Below are 21811 nucleotides of genomic sequence, written 5' to 3' on the forward strand. Positions count from 1 at the left end.
TTGCTCTGAGGAAGCGCAAAGCATGGCTGGACCATGTACATGGGACCCGATGCTCTCTGATGTCATAGATGCTGTTATACAGAGAGGATAAGGCACCTCAGAGGGACAGAGGTGGGGTGAGTGACTTCTTCTTCAGGGTCAGGGACACCAGAGGCAACGGCGTTGGATCTGAGCTGAGATGAAGAGGAGTTTTCAAGATGGGCCAGTTGACAAGAGGCCGTTTAGGGCTGAGGGAGGAGCATGGGGAGAGGGGCAGGTGACGAGATTGGAGAGATGATGCAGGGTCCTCTGTGGTACCTGTGGAAGTCTGGGCTTCCTGCTGCAGGGGGAAGAGAATGAAGCTGTGGTATCACATAATCAGGTTTTCATTTTGGAAAATCACTCTGATAACCAGGTGGGGGAGGAAGGAGGTTATTTGATGCTTCCCTTAGTGCTGATAGAATATAAATAGACCAAACATGAAGTTGTCTTCCTCATTGCCTTAAACAAAACTGTACAAAATCCCAATACTTTTAAGAACAAATGGTTTGTTCTTTGGGTAAGATATATTTTTATAGTATTTTAGTACTTTGTGTTTATAGTATTTTAATATTTTATAGTATTTCAGTACTTTGTGTTTAAGAATGACACCTCTCTCCCCGGGGTGACACCAGATACAACGCCACTCCCCCGTCCTCCTTTTCTCGGTCTCTCACGTCTAGCTGCCCAAGCCAACAGCTTAGACTTTTCCTTGGTCCTTCTCCTCTCTCTTTCCCTTGATCCCTGCCAGGAAGTCCAGTGGATTCTGCCTCCAGAATGACATCTCAAATTGCTCTACTTCTCTCTAACTCAGTGACGCCACAGCCTACGCTCGAGTCCTTGGGGTGTCCCTCCCCTGGACATTTCCCCATTCTCACTCTCTGCTTCAAACATTTCACTAGCTTTTTGCACTTAAAAAGCGAGCTCCCCATCGTGGCTGCCTCTCCGGGCTCTTTTCTCCCTTGACCTCATCTCCTGACGCTCTCCTCCTGCCCCAGCTGTTACTTGCCCTCACAGTGGCCTGCAAAGACTTCCTCTTTTCTTCCAAGAAGCTCTTAGAGTTTGGTGCCGGGCAATTACTCCACGAACTTAATAGCATAATGATATCATAATAATGACACTTTCTGCCATTTATTGAATGTTTTCTGTAACCCAGACAGTGTGCTAAGTGCTCTCCAGCCATTACCGTATAATTAAATTAGATGCAACAAGCTTGTGAAGTTGGTATTATTATTCCTGTATTTCAGGAGAGGAAACTGGGACAGATTGCTGAAGCAACTCGCCCTATTTTCAGTGTGTGGTGGAGTCTGGCTTGAAGTCTGTCTGTCTGACTCCAAATCGAGCTCTTCGGTATGAAGTTGCAAAAATATTTTGTTAGCGTTAAAAATTTACAGTTCCTGGAAGACAGTCTCAGAGCAAGCTAGGGGGAAACTCTCATTGACATTGAAAGTAAACGTTAATATAATTTGACTACCTTATTGGCGACAACACATTTTTCCCAAGATTTAAGTCTTGTTCATAATAGAAGATGGCATAATGTAGAAATTGGGAATAAACTCTGGAGTCAATCAGACATGAGTTTTAGTACCTGCTCTTCATTCATACAGATCTGAATTTCATGTATGCTTGATAATGCTTTTGGCACTTGAGATCATCAGTGGGCAATCCAGTAGGATAGATTTAAAATTTTGGTTCTGTGAGCCATTTTTGTCCTGGAAGCTCACCATCGCATTACTGCTCCTTTAGGAATTCAAAGTATCAATGTGAGCCCCCTTGACCCCATTCAAGGGGATCCGTTTGAGTCAGTCCCGTGGCATGTCTCCTAAGGACCATCTCAGAGGAAGACTGTACATTTAGTTTGCCATAAGTGCAGTTGCCTTCTTCCTTCCTTCCAATTAAAATGAAATGTTGAATTTAATTTTATTAGACATAATAAACCCAGGTAAAGTCTATTCTCATAGGGGTGGCACCATACATAATAAATGGCATAAACATAATAAACATGCATATTATATTATACATTGGAAGAGGAAAGTAAGACTTTTGTGTGAGGGAGTAAATAAGATGAGGGGACACTTGGAGATGACATTGTGGTATTGAATAAGAAGTCAGGGAGGTGCACCGAGAAGGTCAAAGACTTGAAGGAGGTGAAGGAGTTGGTCAGTGGGGTATCCAAGGGAAGAGCAGCCCAGGAGGAGAGAGTGGGTGGCGTCCAGACCTACATGCAGGGCCACTTGAAAGCAAAGTACCATGTGGACAGTCAGGACAAAGGGAGGGAGAGATGCTGCATGAGAGCAGGGGGTTCTACGTATCTTGTTCATAATGAAATGAACTTCATACATGAAGCACTCAGCAGAGGGTCTGGCCCAGAATCACAGAGTGCCTGCCTCCCTTCCCCAGTCACATCTCCTGCTGCTCCCTCACTGCAAACCCTACCCTGCATTTATAACTGGAAGTTCTTTGGAGAGTCCCCAAATACGCATGCTGTTTTAAACCTTTCTACTTTTGCACACACCTAAAATGGGCTTCTCCCTCCCTTGTCATTCTGATAAATGCCTTGTAGACCCACCCCAGGGGAGTCTCCTCTGGGAAGACTTCTTTGCCTCCCTGGGACAGAGCTGATGCTTCCTTCTCTGGACCACCATGCTTAGTGCTTTGACTATGTTTGTTACAATAACACATAGCTAAGGTTAACATTTAATGAGCACTTACTGTATGCCATGCGATAAGTCCTTTCTATGCTTTTGATGTATTCCTCATAATAAACCTATAAGGTATGTCACAGAGTCATCCCCATTTCCAGATGAAAAATAAAGGCATGAAGAAGTTCAATAACTTGCCTAAGATCATCCAGCCACTAAGTGGTGGCATCAAGAGGTCAACAGAAGGTTTCTGGCTCCAGAGCCCATGATCTTAATCATTATATTATATTGCCGCTCTATGTTTTCCACCATTTTTGAATACTTCCTATATACAAGGTGGGGTACACATCATGTGGAATCGTATTAGTTTGGTGCACATGCCTCCCGTATTACTTGTGACTACTTGAAGGATAGAGAACCATGTCAGATTTACCTTTGTTCATGAGGCTTTGCACATGTGCTCCCTTGGTTGGACAGAAAGAAGAAGACAATTTCTTGTGTAATTTCTGGGAAATCAATTATTGTGTAATTTCTGGGAAATGATATATAAAATATCGCTGGGATTGTGTCATTAATTCTGAATTTTATTTGGTTCTGAATTTCATTTTAATCATGTTGTTGGCCTTCTGTTTCTCCCCAGACCAGTATTAAAGAGGGACAGCTGTTGAAGCAAACCAGTTCCTTCCAAAGGTGGAAAAAGCGTTACTTCAAACTTCGAGGCCGTACACTTTATTATGCAAAGGACTCAAAGGTAATTTGGAAGAATATGACTCACAAATGCTTGAGGTTGTGGATGCATTAAAAGTTCTAGTTCTATGAGCTTTTCGTCTTGGTGCTCGGTAGAGGTTTACTGTTCTGTGCATTCGGTATTCATGTGTTCCAGCTTGGACCAAATCCCAAGGGAGCCTATTTAAGTCCATTTCATGAGGTCTATGGAGGATGATCCTCTGGGAAGGTTCTAGCATAGTATTCTTTCTTCCCTTCCTCTTTCCTTACAATTAAAGTAAAACATTAAATGTAACTTTATTAAATGTAATAAGCTGAAAATTTTGAGTTTCCCCTCTCTACCTTTTGCCTTCTACATCTTTCCCTGACCATGACAGAGAGTGATTTGCTAGAGTTGCTAAGAAGCTGTCCTCTGGTTTCAGATGAGGGATTGTATCCTACTTCCAGCACATTCCCCTGGAGCGGCTGCAGGCAGCTTGTGTTGTACGGAGTAGGCTTCAGTGAGATAACACACATGGTACCTGACACAAAACAATCATTCAGTTATGCTAGTAGTTAAGAATAAAAACCATAGTGAAGTAAAATCAAGGCTTTAAATAATTTTTATGTAACAGTTGAAAAAACCAAAAATGATGTGGTTTGGGAAGAAAACAATTAATAATGATGAGCTTCCATTTAAGACTGATAGCTGGGGCGCCTGGGTGGCTCAGTGGGTTAAGCCGCTGCCTTCGGCTCGGGTCATGATCTCAGGGTCCTGGGATCGAGTCCCGCATCGGGCTCTCTGCTCAGCGGGGATCCTGCTTCCTCCTCTCTCTCTCTGCCTGCCTCTCTGCCTACTTGTAATCTCTCCCTGTCAAATAAATAAATAAAATCTTTAAAAAAAAAAAAAAAAAAAAAAAAAGACTGATAGCTTAGTGTTCCTTCAAAAGTAAACATTAAGATTTCTGGCTACTGTATCAGTTGAATAATTGATAATTTCCCTATTTTAAAAAAAAATGTATGTTCCTGATATGATTAGTAGAGTTATATGCTGGGAGGTAAAATCAAATATGCAAACAAACGTAATTCTTAATTTATGCTGCCGTACAAGTAATAACCAAATAAAGTAATCTCATTTGAAAAGTCGTTATGGTCAAGGTTGTCCCTGATCTGGCTCCATGCTGCCTTTCTGCATTTGTCTCTCAGCAGCACCAAACACTTGACAGCCTTGGCCTTGCCCCATGATTACCATCTGCAAATGACCTTTCCCTCCATCTCTACTTGATGAAATTCCCTATTTTCCTTAAGATCCCCTCAAAAAGTCTTTATTCCATCATTCACAAGAGCAAGAGTTTGAATGTTTTCTGCAGGGGAAATGATCCGTGACCTTCCGTAGCATTCTGTAGTATTTCTTCCCTTGCATTTTCAATAGACCATCTTATATTATCATTAGTCATTATCTGTTTCTTCTCCTGCGCTAAATTAAAAATTCTTTCTGGTTGGGGAGCAAGTCTGATAGTCATATTGGTTGGAGTGAAGTGGACTTACATACCCCTCAACACCGCCAGGGATCTTGGGGGTGGTGTGGAAGTTATCAAAGGACCCATTTTCTTTCTTTTTTTTGGGTAAATTTATTTTTATTTAATTTTTATTTAAATTCAATTTAGTTAACGTATGCTATGTTATCAGTTTCAGAGGTAGAATTTAGTGATTCATCAGTTGCATATAACATCCAATGGTCATTATAAGTGCTCTTCTTAACGTCCATCACTCAATTAACCCATCCTGCCACCCACCTCCTCGGTAGCAACCCTCAGGTTGTTTCCTATAGTTAAGAGTCTCTTATGGTTTGTCTTCCTTTCTGATTTCATCTTATTTTATTTTTCCTTCCCTTCCCCTATGTTCATTTGTTTGGTTTCTTAATTTCCACATATAAATAAAATCATGGGGTATTTGTCTTTTGACTTATTTCACTTAGCGTAATACCCTCTAATTCTATCCACGTCATTGCAAAAGGTAAGATTTCATTCTTTTTGATGGCTGAGTAACATTCCATGGTATGTGTGTGTATACACAACACATCTTCTTTTAACATTCATCTGTCACTGGGCAGCTGCACTCTTTACATAGTTTGGCTGTTGTGGACATTGCTGCTGTAAACATTAGGATGCATGTGGAAGAGGCCCCTTTTCTGGAGTTTCTAAAGTTGCTTTGTTACCCCTGCCTTGCTGCAAGAACATCGAATGAGTGTGAACAATGACCAAATGACTGACAGTGGAAAGGATACATTTATTTAGTAGAATTTTCTGATCTCTAAATCGAATATTATTAAAGATTCCCTTTCTGTGGAGTTTTTATCACGGAAACTTTTTCATTGAAACCACTTTTAAGAGTATGAACGAAACATCATTTTATATTTGCAGAGCACACTCACCTTCTCATTCAAACTCATTTATGGATGAGGAAAATAAGTCTCAGAAAGTTTAGTAACTCACCACGATCCGAGCCAGGACTAGTTCTCATTTCTCACTTAGCAGATGTGGGAGTGATGACGTTGCCTCTGCCTTCCTGGCAAAGTTGTTCTAGGCTGTTGCCTGTCAAACGGTATAACTCTGTGTGTGTGTGTGTGTGAGTGTGTGCACGTACGTGTGTGCGTGTGCACGCATGTGTATGCACGCGCATGTGCACAACACACTAAGGAGGCTCCCGTAGATTATGCTTCTAGAGAGCAGGGAGCATTTTGCATTGAAACTCTGTGCCGTGGGGATCTTTGAAGACCTTGAAAGTTTGGGATTTATGAGTTAGTTGTACTTTGTGGTTTTACTCTTCCTAAGAAGATGTTGCAGAGGGCTCACTAACGACTTTTTCTTCATTTTCTATTCCTAATTCCTGACGTGGCTTCAGAGTCATGTCCTGATGGGGGGGGGAGAAATTATTGATGAGCATTGAGTTAGATTTTCATTTAATGTGTTTGTGTTCTTTTTCATTAACAGTCTCTGATATTCGATGAAGTTGACCTCTCAGATGCCAGTGTAGCTGAAGCAAGCACAAAAAATGCGAACAACAGTTTTACGGTATGGTTATATTCTGCTGAATTCCTTCTCAAAAGTTACAGAAGGACCTTTCCTAAGTGCGTACAGAGTGTCCTCTTCATTTACCAACCCTGTGTTGACTTACACATGTTGGAGTTCCTGCCGACACAGTAAACTTGATAAGTATGTTGTATACCCAGTACTGTTCATGATTGGGTCAAGAAGCCAACATATTAAATCTATTCTCTAAAAATATTTACAACATTTTCCATTTTAGGCCTTTTAATTTTAGTGCTTTAAAATTGTCACCTCTTTTAAATTTAATACTACAACGAATTCCATTGTTTTGGAATATTCAAGAAGTCTGTTTCTTACCTTCAATATTAAAAATAATGTTTTCCCTTCTCTTCTACTTTTCTCTGTTGCTGTGGTTCAGGTCTTCATTTAGTCTCATATAAGTGATTCATTTGATGGTTACTTAAGAGGTATCCTCTGTTCCAGCGGATTCTTTTCCAATTACAAATCACACTGCTGGAAAGACCTAACTGGCTCACTCTTGCCTGTCAAGTTAACAGCTGCAGCTCCGTCCTCGAGTCTTGTGAAATCATACCTCGGCATTCTAGCGTTACTGAGACCGTTCGTCCTCTGGTACCCCACCAGTCTGCCATTTCTGTCCGTGCCTGGGCTTTTCCCATTCCCCCTGGCTTGACTCATTTCTCCTCCTTCTCTGGCTGTTGAAATTCTACCAGTTCTTCAAAGCCAGTCTCAGATATCTCATTCTTCTCCTACTTCTTTCATTCAAAAAATACGATTTGAATCCCCACCATGGGCTAGGCACTTGCGCTAAGCACAAGAGATTCGGAGATGAATAAACAGATTGTTATTTCTCTCAAAATATTCGGAGTTCAGTGAAGTTCCTCCGGGGTAGTTTTTATAACCTCATATTCCCAGGTCCTCTAAGATGACTTGCTCCTGCTATGTTGTTGCCCCAGTCCACACTCCCAGCCCCTGTTTGAGAAGCCAGCACTGCTGACAGTGGTGCACTCTGTCCCATCTCCCAGGCTTGCCAGGGCGGGGAAGACAGACAGATAAACAAACACAGAGCAGTGCCATGATAGAGGTAAGCGCTGGTGGGGGGTAGGGGGTGGAGTGGGGGAGGAAGCAAATGCATTCGGATTTAGCCATATGGATTTACTGGCACGTGGGATAATCCTTGGTATCCCTCCCACCTCCCCAGGGAGCTTTTTGTTTGAGGAGAGGAAAACCAAGAATAGAATCCTGGGAAAATGTTAAAATTTAAAGTTTGACCAATCAAGACAGAGCATTCTGAAGTATAGAAGGAGTCTTGGGAGGCGATGATGTTAGGAAAAGCCTGTGGAAGATAGTTTTAGGACGGAAGTTGTTAAACATCAAATACTGTAGAGAGATCAAGTCAAAGAAGAAATGAGAAGCGTCTGTGGAATTTGTTAACTTGGAGGTCATTGGGTCACATTGACCGGAGTAACTTGCGGGAGAGTAGGGTGGGGTTGGCGTGCATTGGGCTTCCCTGAAGATCAGGTGGGAAGGCAGAGTAGCCGGGGTGGATTGCTTCTTTGAAAAGCTTGGCTGTTAGGAGAAGGAGAACAAGTATGATATTCAGGCTTCAAGAGAGTTTTGTTGAAACTGGTTTTGAGTGTGTCTGTATGAAGAGAGGAAAAAAGTTATTGGACTCAAAAGTTGAAGTGTCAGGAGAGAGAGGAGAATGGATGGAGCATGGGAGCCAGAGAGCATTTAGAGATAAGCACTGACCAGGAGACAGAAAGTTGATGGAGGTAGGTGTGCGCAGGAACCCTGTTTATTCCAAACCTGAATACTACTATTCTCTCAGTGAAATCGAAGCTGAGGTCATCTGCTAGGAGTCAGAGTTTATTTGGGTTTGGAGTAGCTTCTATAGAAAATGAGAATTGAAACTGGATAGGGACCTGGAGTAGATTCTGAGGTAGTAGTCTAGCAAAGACGGAGATCAGGTTTACTAATGTACCTAATTCCTATGCCTTTCACATTTTTTTTTAAGATGGGAAAAGAGAACAACAGCTAAATTGATCCAGGGTTGATGGTTTATAGGTCTTATTGGACAGAAAGACAAAGGCATTGTTGGATATTTGAGGGATCAGTAAGTCATCCATCTTCCCCTCTGTATTACAAGTTCTTGAGATAAAATGTAAGGAGTGAGGGACAGCTTATTTGTTGCTGAACAAGATTCAACAACCTCTAATTTCAGAGCTTCTGATAAATTGTTGGAGGCCTAATCAGAGTTTCTGATCAATTGTTGCTTCTTTTTCCTTCCTTACAAATGAAGGTAGGGTAGGCTGATGAACCACTTGCCTTCCCCGTGGGAGTGATCCATAGTCCTCTCCCCTCTGTGGAGACTCATGGGGGAGTGGGCAATAAGGGTTTCCCCTTGACAGGGATCTAGAATTAGTCTGATAGAGGGTTCCAAAATTGAAGATTTGAAGGATAGAACAATTTCAGATGAAGACCAGGTCTAAGGTATTGGTGTAGATAAAGGTAAAAGGAAGTGAAAAGCTTGGATTTGAGAGAAGTTATTCAAATCTTTTGAAGAACTCTTTCTTGGACCTCCATGTACATGCAGTCTCTCCTGTAGTGCCTTTCTTATTATAAAACTCACTATGTTCTGGGGCACCTAGGTGGCTCAGAGGGTTAAATCCTCTGTCTTCGGCTCAGGTCATGATCTCAGGGTCCTGGGATCAGAGCCCCACATGGGCTCTCTGCTCAGCAGGGAGCCTGCTTCCTCCCCTCCTCTGCCTGCTTCTCTGCCTACTTGTGCTGTCTGTCAAATAAATAAATAAAATCTTTAAAAAAAAAAAAAAGAACTCACTATGTTCTGCCTTGTACTTAATTAGGTACTTACATTTATTATAATCTCCTTGAAGACAGAAGACTCTGTCATATCATTTTACCTCAGAGTACCTTATCCGTATTTGTTGATTTAATTAATAAGATGAAAGTTTATTTTACACATGAGAAGACTTCTTGTTGAAATATTTTCAAGAGATTTATCCACTGAACCAGATATTATTTCTGAGGTTTGTTGGACTAGAAATGTGGAGACTAAAATATTAGGCAGATTGCTTAGAGTTTTACAGCAAATGAGTTTGGTAGAACTTTCTAGGGCATACAATAGAAGAAGGGATAGGCTTTTAACCAGTAATTGACAATCTTCCCTATCTTTAAATATTTAAATATCCTACCTTTCTGGATTGCATTGACTGCTATTGATACTGTTATTTTGGCTAGTTCATGTCAAAGGTTAATGGTATAGTTTAGTGGTATTATGACTAGAAAATACGGGAGTGGCCATATTCAACTTTGCTACAGCTATGCCTTGAAGTCCCTGAGGATGATATGTTGACAGGGAACAATAGTGAATGGAAAATCTGGGATTAGCAAATGGAAAATAGAAAAGCTATGCTTTGCCTGAAAACCCAGTCCCAAACTCTCTAGTAAAATGGTTTCAGGAGAGCTTGGCAGAAACTGACTTCACATAACATGGGATGTTACTCTGCATTGTTTCCACGCATTCTGTCAGAATGAGTGAGTAACTCAGGTTGGCTGAGCTTCAAGGAAGGGGATAGAGACACCATGAGGGTCACATCAAAGGATCTGTGGACATGGTTCAGACCTACCTACTCAGTGGTTACTTATCCTTCCTTGCACAGTCCTGTGCTTCCATCCCTGGAGTTAATAATTATCTTGTTGTTTTGGTTGTCAAAAATCACCTTGGGTACATATTAGTTTTCTATTGCTTTGTGACAAATTACCACAAACTTAGTGACTTAAAAACAACACCCATTTGTTATCTGACTGTTTCTGTTGGTCACACAGCATAACTGGGTTCTTCTCCTCCAGATCTCACAGTGTTGAAATAAACAGATTTTTTTTTAAAGATTTTTTAATTTATTTGACAGAGAGGCAAGCAGAGAGAGAGAGAGATGAGTAAGCAGGTTCCCTGCTGAGCAGAGAGCCCGATGTGGGACTCAATCCCAGGACCCTGAGATCATGACCTGAGCTGAAGTCAGAGGCTTAACCTACTAAGCCACCCAGGTGCCCCGAAATAAACAGATTTTTAAATAGAGATAGATATGTATACATACCACCACCCCACATCCATGCATATTTAATTACCTTGTATGGGGTGAATTTTGACCTCTGTTGGAGTTTTGGGTTTTATAGGTGTCTTCTACAACAGGCACCCCTGATGGCACCAACAAGACACTGAAAGCATTTTCCGTGCATTAGGTGTCAGTGGTGTGATCAGGGAATGGAAAAGGACAACCCCTGACAGCCTAGTTGGTATTTTATAAGCCTTCAGGATTCATTAATATTCATCCCTAATTTATGAGTGGTTTATGCTCCCCCATAGCCTTGTCTATGATTATGGCATCTATGATACATTCCTATTTTTTTTCCTTCATTTTTTGAATTATGCATTTCCTTTTTTATTTTACTGATTTCTGCATGATATTCTGGAGTTCTGTTTTTCACATCAACATTTTTATCTTTAACACACCTCTGTGCTGTAGGCAAATGTGTTCTTCTATTAGACTGGAGAAAAGAATTGATTTTTTTTTCCCCTTGGTCACACTGATGCGCCCTTTGGAAGGGTCCCAGCCCTCCTGATGCTTAATCCAGGGCTCTTCCTTTTCACACAGTGTTCTTTCCATCTGGTTAGTCTTTGCCTCTGTTCTGTCTCTCTTCTCACATCCACTTGCTCTCTTTGTCTCTTTCTCACTCATCGTGATGTGTACATCCCAGCTTTTTGTGACTTAGTCAGTTGCAGACCTTAGACCATGAAGTGAAATCAAATAGCATGGGTTTGTGTGCTGGCTTGGCCCTCTCTAGCTACCTGCCTTTGGACTAATTCATTAACCCCTGTGAATCCGTGTCCTCTGTAACTGAGGATCATAGTGGAACCTGTCCCATGGGGTTGTGATGATTTTAGGGCACTCTAATTCCCTAGCATCGTGATGGGCACATGGAGTTTAGTAAGTGCTAATAGCTGTTATTATCCTGAGGTTATCACCCCATCCCTTCACAGGTGATAGTCTATTGTCAATTCCTAATAAGTTGGGGGATTTTAAGGAAGAATATGGGTGAACTTCATCTCGAGAAAACTGTTCACCCTGCCTCTCTTTCAAAGGTGTGGTGAAGATTTATTTCCACTTTTATCTCATATTAATAGATGTTATGGGAAAAAGCCACCCTTCTGCGTTGAATGAAATGTCGATTGTAACTGGTTAGCCATTTGCACAGGCTAACGAAGAGCTTTCTTGGGAGTGGGGAGGGGAGGGGAGGGTCAAGCCCTGCAGCCTGGGCTCTGCCCTGGCCTCTCCTGCCGGTCCGCTCTCGGGCCTTTTTTTTTTTTTTCTAACTAAGAGTTTTTTTATTGAATGGAGAGGCGTCACAATCGCCATGGCATACGTTAGATTTTCAAAATGTGCTGTTCAAATAATTGTTTTCTTTAAATTTTAATGACAAGTAGGCTCAATCTTAAGTACATAGTCATCGTTTTTTTTTTTTTAAAGATTTTATTTATTTATTTGACAGATCAAGATTACAAGTAGGCAGAGAAGTAGGCAGAGAGAGAGGAAGGGAAGCAGGCCTCCTACTGAGCAGAGAGCCCGATGTGGGACTCGATCTCAGGACCCCGAGATCATGACCTGAGCCGAAGGCAGCGGCTTAACCCACTGAGCCACCCAGGCACCCCGTAGTCATCGTTTTTAAAGAAAGTATTGTATTGACACTGTCAGAACTTTTTATGGAAGTTTGTACAGAAAGCAATTTTTATTTTTTTTTAAAGATTTTATTTATTTATTTGACAGAGAGAAATTACAAGTACACTGAGAGGCAGGCAGAGAGAGAGAGAGAGAAGGAAGCAGGCTCCCTACTGAGCAGAGAGCCCGATGCGGGACTCGATCCCAGGACCCTGAGATCATGACCTGAGCCGAAGGCAGCGGCTTAACCCACTGAGCCACCCAGGCACCCCGAAAGCAATTTTTATTTTTAACTGGAAAAATATAGAGATAATTTATTTGGTTTATTTAACTACCCTTCACTTTTTTTTTTTTAAGATTTTATTTATTTGACAGAGAGACAGATCACAAGTAGGCAGAGAGGCAGGCAGAGAGAGAGGGAAGCTGAGCAGAGAGCATGATGCGGGGCTTGATCCCAGGATCCTGGGATCATGACCTGAACCAAAGGCAGAGGCTCAACCCACTGAGCCACCCAGGTGCCCCCTACCCTTCACATTTTTAATGAGTGATCTACGAGTGTACTTGGAATTTCACAGTGACTGTACACCCACGCTGGCTTACTCGACTGTGTGAAACACGGATACCACGTGGTAGCACTTATTTTTAGAGCTCGCCAAGCACTGGAACAGAGTCATTTTAGTTCAGGGTCACTTGCCGCAGTAGACACGACTGAAAGTTGATTAGCATTTGAGTTAATTTCTCCAGTGAAGTTTCAAAAAATATGCATAAAAACAAGAAAATAAAGAGAACATCCAGGACCTGGAATGCTGAAAATTATACATTCATAGTACAGTTGAAACGAATGGGCTGTGTTTTAATGGGAGGGGGAAAATGTTCTTTTTTTTTTTTTTTTAAAGATTTTATTTATTTATTTGACAGACAGAGGTCACAAGTAGGCAGAGAGGTAGGCAGAGAGAGAGGGGGGAGCAGGCTCCCCACTAAGCAGAGAGTCCGATGTGGGGCTCAATCCCAGGACCCCGAGATCATGACCTGAGCCAAAGGCAGAGGCTTAACCCACTGAGCCACCCAGGCACCCCGGGGGAAAATGTTCTTAAAGAACTCCTTTCTTTAATGTGTACTTTCTGTTTATTTTGTTTTTTTCCTTGGCTTCCTCTCTGTTCTTATAATTCAGTTCATCTTCTCTCTTAAGAGAAATACCACATCCTTTGAACCTAAGTGTCAGTTTACTTATATCCATTAGTATTTCAATCTTTAGTTACAAAGAAAGGGGTGAGATGTTATTTTCTCCTCATTTGTCAATTCACATCACAAAACAGGTGTTTAGATACTCATCTAAATAAATAATCCCTTAGATAAATAAGTTGCCTATTCTGATGGTAATATTTATTGTAACTATTATGTACCTCTTCTAAATGCTAATCATTCATTCTTTATATCAGTCCTATAAGATAGGTACTATCATACTCTCCGTTTTGTAGATGAGAGATCTGAAACAGAGAAGTTAACACCTAACACATGTACAAACTAGAATCTGAACCCATCTAGGTCATCTGACAGCAGTCTGTACTGGACCTCTCCACTATCCTACCTCTTTATTGTGAAGCTTTAAGTGAGTATGGCCCACATAGTTCTCCTCTAATTGTTCGTTATATTTCAGTTATCTTTTCTCCCTCAAGTCCATCACAGAATCTTGTCATATTACCAGGTACATAGTTAGCCCTGCTGGTCCTACTGCCAATTTAGAATACTACATTTTATTTGGGGTCCTTTATTTTTAATTGAAGTGTTGGTAAAGAGCTCACCGAGGACGGTAACCAATATTATACAAAGTCATGGGATTGATACCAGAGACCACTTTTTTATCTTCAAGATTTGGGGAAATCTGACATCTTTTTAATATTTGAGGGATTGTCAGGCATAAGAGGTGGTTTACAGGTTCTGTGTTACTTCAGGGTGCAGGACAAGATTCACAGTTGAATTCACAGAGGGACAATTTTAGCTCTGCATAAAAGAGAGCTTTCTAACTTGAGTCATCTGATAGAACAGGCCTTTTGTGATGTAATAGCTCTGTCCATTATTAGAAATCTCAAATTCTCGCATTCCCTATGAACTGGAAAAGGCTTTCAAGAACAGCGTTCTCAGAGCAGACTCAGGCTCACAATGCTGAAATGAATTTCTCAAGGTTGGATGGCTAATAGCTATGCATAGCTAGTGTGGAATTTGGAGCTCCCAGCTCTTGGGGTTTACTGAGAGTAGGTGAGGAATAGTGGATTTAGAGATTCCCTGGCCCTTTCCACACACTCTGTCATTCTACCACACAGCAAGAGCTAAGTGACCATCCTTTGAGATGCTGTTGGAGAGATCTTTGCATGGTGTGTGTGTATGTGGGAGGGAGTAAGGGGAGGTGGCAGAGACTGAAATTTCCTTGCAGACGCAGACTATCTTCCTCACCACTGGATCCCCAGGGCTAACACAAGACCTGGTACAGAGGGGAAAGCAATAAATATTTGTCAAACGCATGAAAGAATATGTCTTGTTGAATGAATGAATGTAAACTCTAGTGTTCCTTTGGGAGAAATTTGTCATTTCAAGATTTAGCCAGAGAGCACGGTTTCCTAATTTCCCCCAGTGAGGTTGGATTATAACATACCCATAATTACTTGTATTCTAGTTGAACTCTACGTCGTGACTCAGGTGATTTTTTAATCAACGACAAGTCTTACAAACATGATTCTTGCTGTGATTAATGGTTGTGGTGGTCTCCTAATTATTCCATGCCTGATCTTGGCAGACCACAGATTTTTTTATGTCTATGTTGGCTTAACTATTTTTTGGCACTCAAAAATCATACCACATTAATGAAATTTGAGTGGCTGTTTTGCTTCTTAAAATTGACTTATATGCAGTTCAGATGGCTTTATTCGATGAAAGCTAATAATTTATAAGTGGAGTTTGAAATTGGCATTCCTTTTTTTTCTAACTTGGACATCAGGCTTTTAGAAATGAAATAGCTGATCATTGTTTCCATAGGTATATCATGTTTATCTTTTCATTGAATGGTATAGCATCTTTTCCAAGAGTACACTTCTTAATGTTATGATAAGCTTCCTCAGACCAAAGTCCTAGGAAACAAACCATTGGTCCTTTTGTGGTTAGACTAAAATCTTGAGGTGCTCTATTTGCTGGGCTCATAATGCAAGAAAAACTGTCAAGACAAATCGGCTAATCCTTCTCCCTTTGGGGACCTTTGTAGAAATTTAGAGTTGTTGTTTTGTACAAGTGAAGTGTTGCTCATCAAAAATGTCTTAGGTTATACATGCCTTTTCAGGATGGATAAAAGCATATCCACCAGTAAGGACTGACAGAGATGGACTTCAACGTGCTGCTGAAAAAGAAAGATTTTAACCTGAGGTTAAATACAGTATGACCAAGATAGGCACTTCACAGGTTAGGTTGTAAAAAGAGTCTTGGGTTCATCAGTGCCTTCACTGCCCACATTATCCAGCGTTCCCAGAGGTGGTGAAAAGTACTGTTTATGTGTGCCAAAACATACGTACAAGGCTACTTACCCATTGTAATAGCATGAGATTGGAAATAACCTAAATGTGCAAGTTAGAGACTGGTTGAAATGAATTATGAACTATTTCACATAGTACAATGTTACACCACTATGAAAAAGAAGGAATTGGCTCCATATATAATAATACACATTGAACTCCAAATTGTATTCAGTGTGAAAAGCCAGATGTGGAACAGTGTGCATGTATAAAATGTTACTCAGTGTTTATTACTCTGTGTGAGGGTGGGGGTGGGGTGTTGTGTGTATGGGCCCACAGTCATGCATTTAAACCCTGAAAGATCACATATTTGTTGTATATGCAGAGACTATCTCTGAAGAGATACAGATAAGCTGACAGATATTTGCCTTTAGGAGGGAGCCTTGGTAGCTGGGGGGCAGACTTGGGAGGGAGATGTACTTTTCATCCTAAATACATTTAAAATTTTTTTGTTTGTGTCACAAATGCTCATTCCTTATTCAAAGAAAATTCTAAATGCTAAATGGGAGCCCTTTCTGGCAACTTCTTATCAGATGCATTTGACAAGAGTGATGGACTTAGCAGGAAGCCCAAGTTGGACACTGCTACAGTCCAAGGGAACCATTATAAGGGTATATCAGACCATCTGTAATGGGAGGGAAAGAAGTAATACATGAGGGATCTTGTGGGAAAGACTGGAAAGGTGTGGCTAACAGGAAGGGAGAAGAGAGAGGAGGAAGCTAATGTAGAGTTGTTGAATTTGGGGGGATTGCTATATAAATGATGCCTTTAATTAAGGGTAGAAAATGAGAATACAAGTAGGTTTATTGATAGTGAAAAAAAAAACATTGTGAACTAGACACTATGAATTTGAAATGATAGTAAGATACCCTGGTAATGTCTAGTAGGCAATTGAGAGATGCTTTAAAAACCTATTAAAATGGCTTAAAGGATTCCTTTAATGTCATTTCATGGCTCTTTTTAAAGTTTCTAGCATATTCAGATGTCTTCTGTATTCCTTAAGTATGATCATGGTGTAATGGAAAATTTAGGTTTTAGAAATGTTTTACTTTTGTGGTGACTGGTATAAACAAGATAATTGTTTTGTTTTGAACTTTCCCGTTACATATGTGTTCTGTACAAAGCAATTTACGGTTATAAACCAATAGAGCTTGTGCCAAGGGAATGAGGCTAATGCTTTGTTCCATTCTCTGGTACATTCTGAAAATATTAAATGAGTGGTAAAACTTCTGCTGTGTCCATTAACTAATACTCACCGCTAATTTACAGTAAGAGTGTATGTGGCAGCTTACATAAATCATTTCTAAAATCACTGTGATCCTTGTGATCCTTACAATTAATACTAAAAATACCCCTCTCATTATCCTGTGTACAATGTACACATAAGATACTATATATGATTATGCATATGACATGTGTATATATATCATACTATATATGATTATATATATCCTATCAATATTTTGTTTTCTAAAGGTTCCTGGTTTGCAGAGACCCGAGTTAGCACATTTATTATTGTTGCTGTTTTTATTATTAATTTACTAGCACCTTTTCTTGCTCATCTTTAAAGTATACACAAGTATATGTAGGATTTAAATACAACTGTACAGTTGCCCTGATTCTTTTTAAGAGGAGAAAAAGTGAGCAGCATGTGAAGGCTTTTCTGCCTATTCTTGTAGGGTAATGTCAGTAAATTCTTTACTATGCCTTCATTCTCTAGTAGAAGGCTAGGAATGCAGGCAGAATTTAGTTTCAAATCCTACGTGTGCTTTGTGACCTCTGGCAAATGACAAACCTTTCTGAGCCTTAGGTTCCTCAAGTGTAAAACGGGTTGCTACATTTGAGGTTGTGTAGACGCCGTAAGATTTTGTGCCTTCTATAAATCTTACTTATCTTCTATAAATAATATATTTTGTGTTTAGCGCACACAGGTCCTGGCGCGTTAAAATTACTCCGGAAGTGGTAATTCTTACTATTTTGGACTTGGAAGCTATTTCCATTCTAGATGTGAAAGCTGGAGTTGTCCCGACTTCTCCCTCATTGTCACACCTCACAACCACGTAGTCACCAAGTCCCATTAATTCTGTCTCCAAAAAACTATGGACTCTTTTTTGTGTGTCCTCTCTGCCCGCATCTTCGTGTCATGGTCTCATACACAGCAGCCCACTGCTGCCGTCACCTCATGGCCTGTCAGGCCGTTTCCAAAGGTTCATGAGTCTTCCTCTGGATATCAGTTGGTTAAGTGTCAGACTCTTGATTTCAGTCCAGGCCATGATCTCTGGGCCTGGGATCAAGCCCCTCAACGGGCTTAGTGGGGAGTCTGCCTGGGGATTCTGTCCCTCGCCCTCTGCCCCTCCTTATTCTCTCTCTGTCTCTCTCTCAAATAAATAAATAAATCTTAAAAAAAAAAAAAAAAAAAAAAAAAAAGAGTCTTCTCCCTTGGGACCCGACCACCAAGCTGACCCTCTGTACAACTGCCAGCCTCTGTCTAGAACGTGTGATTCCTGGCTCTTCCTAGCTGAAAACCCGTTAATGTGCTCTGTCCTGTAAGCCTCAGATCCATTCCTCTTAGCATGATAAAAGGTTTTCTGTGATTACCTCTCTGACTTTCCCTTGTTCTTCCACCGCTGGAGGCCAACTAATGCTACTCACAATACCCAGCCCTTATCTTGACCTTTCCTCCTTATGGGTTTGCATGCCCCTTTGTTTGCAGGATCCCTTCCTCCTCCCCCTTCTCCCTGGCTCCTTCCCCACAGAAATCTCCCTCCCCAAATCTCACTTGCCTCTCACCCTGACTTGCTTGAATATCACTTCCCGGAAAGCTTTCCCTGACTTTTGACCTCGCTTGGCTTCCTTTCACTGCATTCTAGGAGCTCCCTGGGGGCTGACAGGTAAATACAGGTTCAGATTTTGAAGGCGCTGGGAAGGTAAGCCGGGTGGGTTTGCAAGATGGCAGTAACCTACTGTCCCGGAATTAAGTTTACTTGTTTGTGTTCCTCATTGAACTGCAGGCTCCATGAGTACAAGGACTGGGTCTTTCCTCTCTGCGTCCCTGAGTTGCCACGTTGCTTGGCATAAAATAAGGCACTCTGTGCTTTCTAGTGAATGAATGAAAATTTGGTGCTGGAGTCAAAGAGTGTCAGTTTTAAACTATCACAGTAGGTATCACGATGTTGTAGCTCCTTTACCCCGTTGCGTTGGCCATCACTTAAGATTAATATGCTCTGCGCTAGAATTATGTTTGGCCTTTGCAATACAGTGGGGAAGCAGACACGAAGTGGGCAGACTCCGAAAAGGATCAAATGCTAATATCTAAGTGGACAGAAGTGCTATTGAGGTAAGAATAGCAGGTTGTGATGGAAAGTCAAAGTGGAAAACTTCTTACCCGAGATTATCAGAGAAAGCGAACTTCTTTTCAAGCACTTGGGCGCTGAACTTGAAGAGAAGCTTGGAAACTTCCCAAGTGAACTGAGTAGAATAACACAGCTGATTTGTGTAGACTGCCTTTCAGTTCTGAATTCTTCTATGTACTTCGGTGGTTGTGAAGTACGCTTGCTTTATATTGGCAGTCTAAATATTCATGGATTTTGGTCTGCTGTTAAAAGTCCTGAGTAGTAATTTTTACGCTTTTTTCAAAATATCAGTTTGGGGGGGTGGGTACCTGGGTGGCTCAGTTGGTTAAGCATCTGCCTTCAGCTCAGGTCACGATCCCAGCATCCTGGGACTGTGCCCTGCATTGGGCTTCCTGCTCAGTGGGGAGTCTGCTTCTCTTTCCCCTGTTTTTTTGCTCTTGTCCCCTTTCTCTCTCTCTCCCTCTCAAGTAAGTAAATAAAATCTTTAAAAAAATACCAATTTTGGTGAACCAAGTATGTTTTTAGTCATAGGGCATAGTTATAGCTATTATTACATATATAGTGAATTGAAATTATGGCTTAATTATTTTAAAAAATTTTACATACAATATTACTTTGTTATTGCTAATCTGCAACATTCTCTATCTTAATGCTTTTGTTTCATCTTGACAAAACTGTTTTTGCTGGCAGTTGATTTCTTAGAGCTACACATGGTATGTGTAAGGTTCTGTGGTCCACATAAAGGCAGCTGAGAAACAGGCCCAACTTGTCTGGTGTAACAGGGAAAAGAAGTGTGATTTGAAACCAGAAGACCTGACTGTGTACTCTGATTCTCCTACTTACCGAGTTTGCTTTTACCTATCAAGTGGGCCAGTTTATATGGAAGATTAAATGAGATAATATAGGTGATTCTACTGACAGCAAAGCACTTTGAAAGTGTGAGATACTGCAGGAGTAATCATTCTGCTTAATTATCAATATTAGAGGCCACTAAGTATCTTGTTTTTTCAAGATCTTCACTATTAATCATTTGGAAGAAATGTCATTGGTACCCATGGATAGTCATTAAGATATGAATATAGTAAGAAAATAAAGGACCATGTCATTGATTTACCAGTTCATTTTACAATATCAAAAGTTATAATTTTGCATTATATCTGTGATATGGGGGTGGTAAGCTGAATGATGGACCATAAAGATACTTACATTCTAATGTCTGTAACTGTGAATGTCACTTTATATGGCAAAAGGGACCTTGTAGTTTTGATTGTGTTAAGGATCTTGAGATAAGATTATCTGGGGCTATCGAGTCCACCTGGTATAATCACAGGGGCCCTTATAAGGAAGAGGCAGGAGGAATCAGGGAATATTTGACCAAGGAACTAGGAGGTTGACTTGATGCAAGGAAAGGAGCTTGAGCTCCAAGGAATACAGGCTGCAACTAGAAGGGAAAAAAGCAAGCAAACAGATTCTCTCCTATAGCCTCCAAAAACAATGCACCCCTTTGGACACCTTGACCCTAAACTTCTGACTGCCACAACTGTAAGAGGAATAATTTGTTACAGCAGCAATAGGAAACTAGTATGTTAGGGGCTGACCAAACATTGATAGCTACAGTTTGCTTGAATTCTTTTTTTTTTTTTTTTAAGATTTATTTATTCATTTATTTGACAGACCGAGATTACAAGTAGGCAAAGAGGCAGGCAGAGACAGAGGAGGAAGCTGTCTCCCCGCCAAGCAGAGAGCCCAATGCGGGGCTTGATCCCAGGACCCTGGGATCATGACCTGAGCCGAAGGCAGAGGCTTTAACCCACTGAGCCATCCAGGTGCCCCGTTTGTTTGAATTCTAAGAAACTTTTTGTTTTTCCCTAAGAAACTTTTAATACTGACTTGAATCCGAACCTAATTAGTCTTTGAAGAAATGGTGGTTTATTGTTATACATGGAACTTATCTATACAAATAATAGAATAGGATACCACAGTAAGCAACACAGAAAGCCTTTCTTGGTGGACTCCCTGGGGCTTTTGCCCCAGGTCCCTTTTCCAGGGAGAGCAGGATTGGGGAGCACAGCCTACAGAAAAGCTGTCTTTATCTTCTATGATTTCACTATATCCTTCTACCTTTGGTTCTTCAGTGAATCAGAGACTCTGAGAAGTCACAGTTAGGCCCATTACTCTGAAACAAAGTCTCATAGACAAGATAGTCCCAGAGGATGTTAAATAGATTGCTTTCTTTAACACTTTTCATTTAGATTCTAGGACTATATAAATTACACAGTGTTGAATTCAGTTGCTTATTTGAAAACTGGATTCTGCCAGCTTACATGCCTCTATTTTATTGTGTTAAATGCTTTTCAGTAAAATTTTGATTTTAGAGTATATTGGATTTTTATATTGAAATAAAGGGAAAAAATCACTTTTTAGATTGTGAGAGCCTATGAAAATACTGTGTGTATAGTGAGAACATTGGTACTTGACCTCATTGAAATCTGTGTTTCCTTTTTTCATGAAAACATATCAGAATTTATGTTTTATCTATATTTAATACTCTAAGGTAGTAAAAAACCAACATTAGTTTATAGAGGGAAATCAAATTAACATGGAAAATGACTTTGTTATGAAGCCATTATTCCTTAGTCAAGAAGTGGGTTTTGTGGCCTGCAAACCTAATCTTAAGCAGAATCATCGAAGCTCAAGAATTATGGAAGTGAGATTTGCATGGCTGTCTTC

At 40.7% G+C, this 21811-nt stretch overlaps 1 protein-coding gene across 8 annotated transcripts in view; it reads left to right on the forward strand.

Annotated features, from left to right (window-relative positions):
* The window catches only part of DGKH (diacylglycerol kinase eta), a 205109-nt gene that overhangs the window by 77481 nt on the left and 105817 nt on the right, over positions 1 to 21811 (forward strand). For 7 of the 8 annotated variants that reach the window (XM_059144622.1, XM_059144623.1, XM_059144620.1 and 4 more), the window contains exons 3-4: positions 3301 to 3411; positions 6359 to 6439. In XM_059144622.1, coding sequence (XP_059000605.1) covers positions 3301 to 3411; positions 6359 to 6439 — 192 coding nt within the window. Of the gene's footprint in view, positions 1 to 3300; positions 3412 to 6358; positions 6440 to 9691; positions 14354 to 21811 lie in introns of those variants that run through there. The other variant, XM_059144628.1, reaches the window with a different exon arrangement.

Source organism: Mustela lutreola, chromosome 13, assembly GCF_030435805.1.
Source record: "Mustela lutreola isolate mMusLut2 chromosome 13, mMusLut2.pri, whole genome shotgun sequence".
NCBI classification, from domain to species: Eukaryota; Metazoa; Chordata; class Mammalia; order Carnivora; family Mustelidae; genus Mustela; species Mustela lutreola.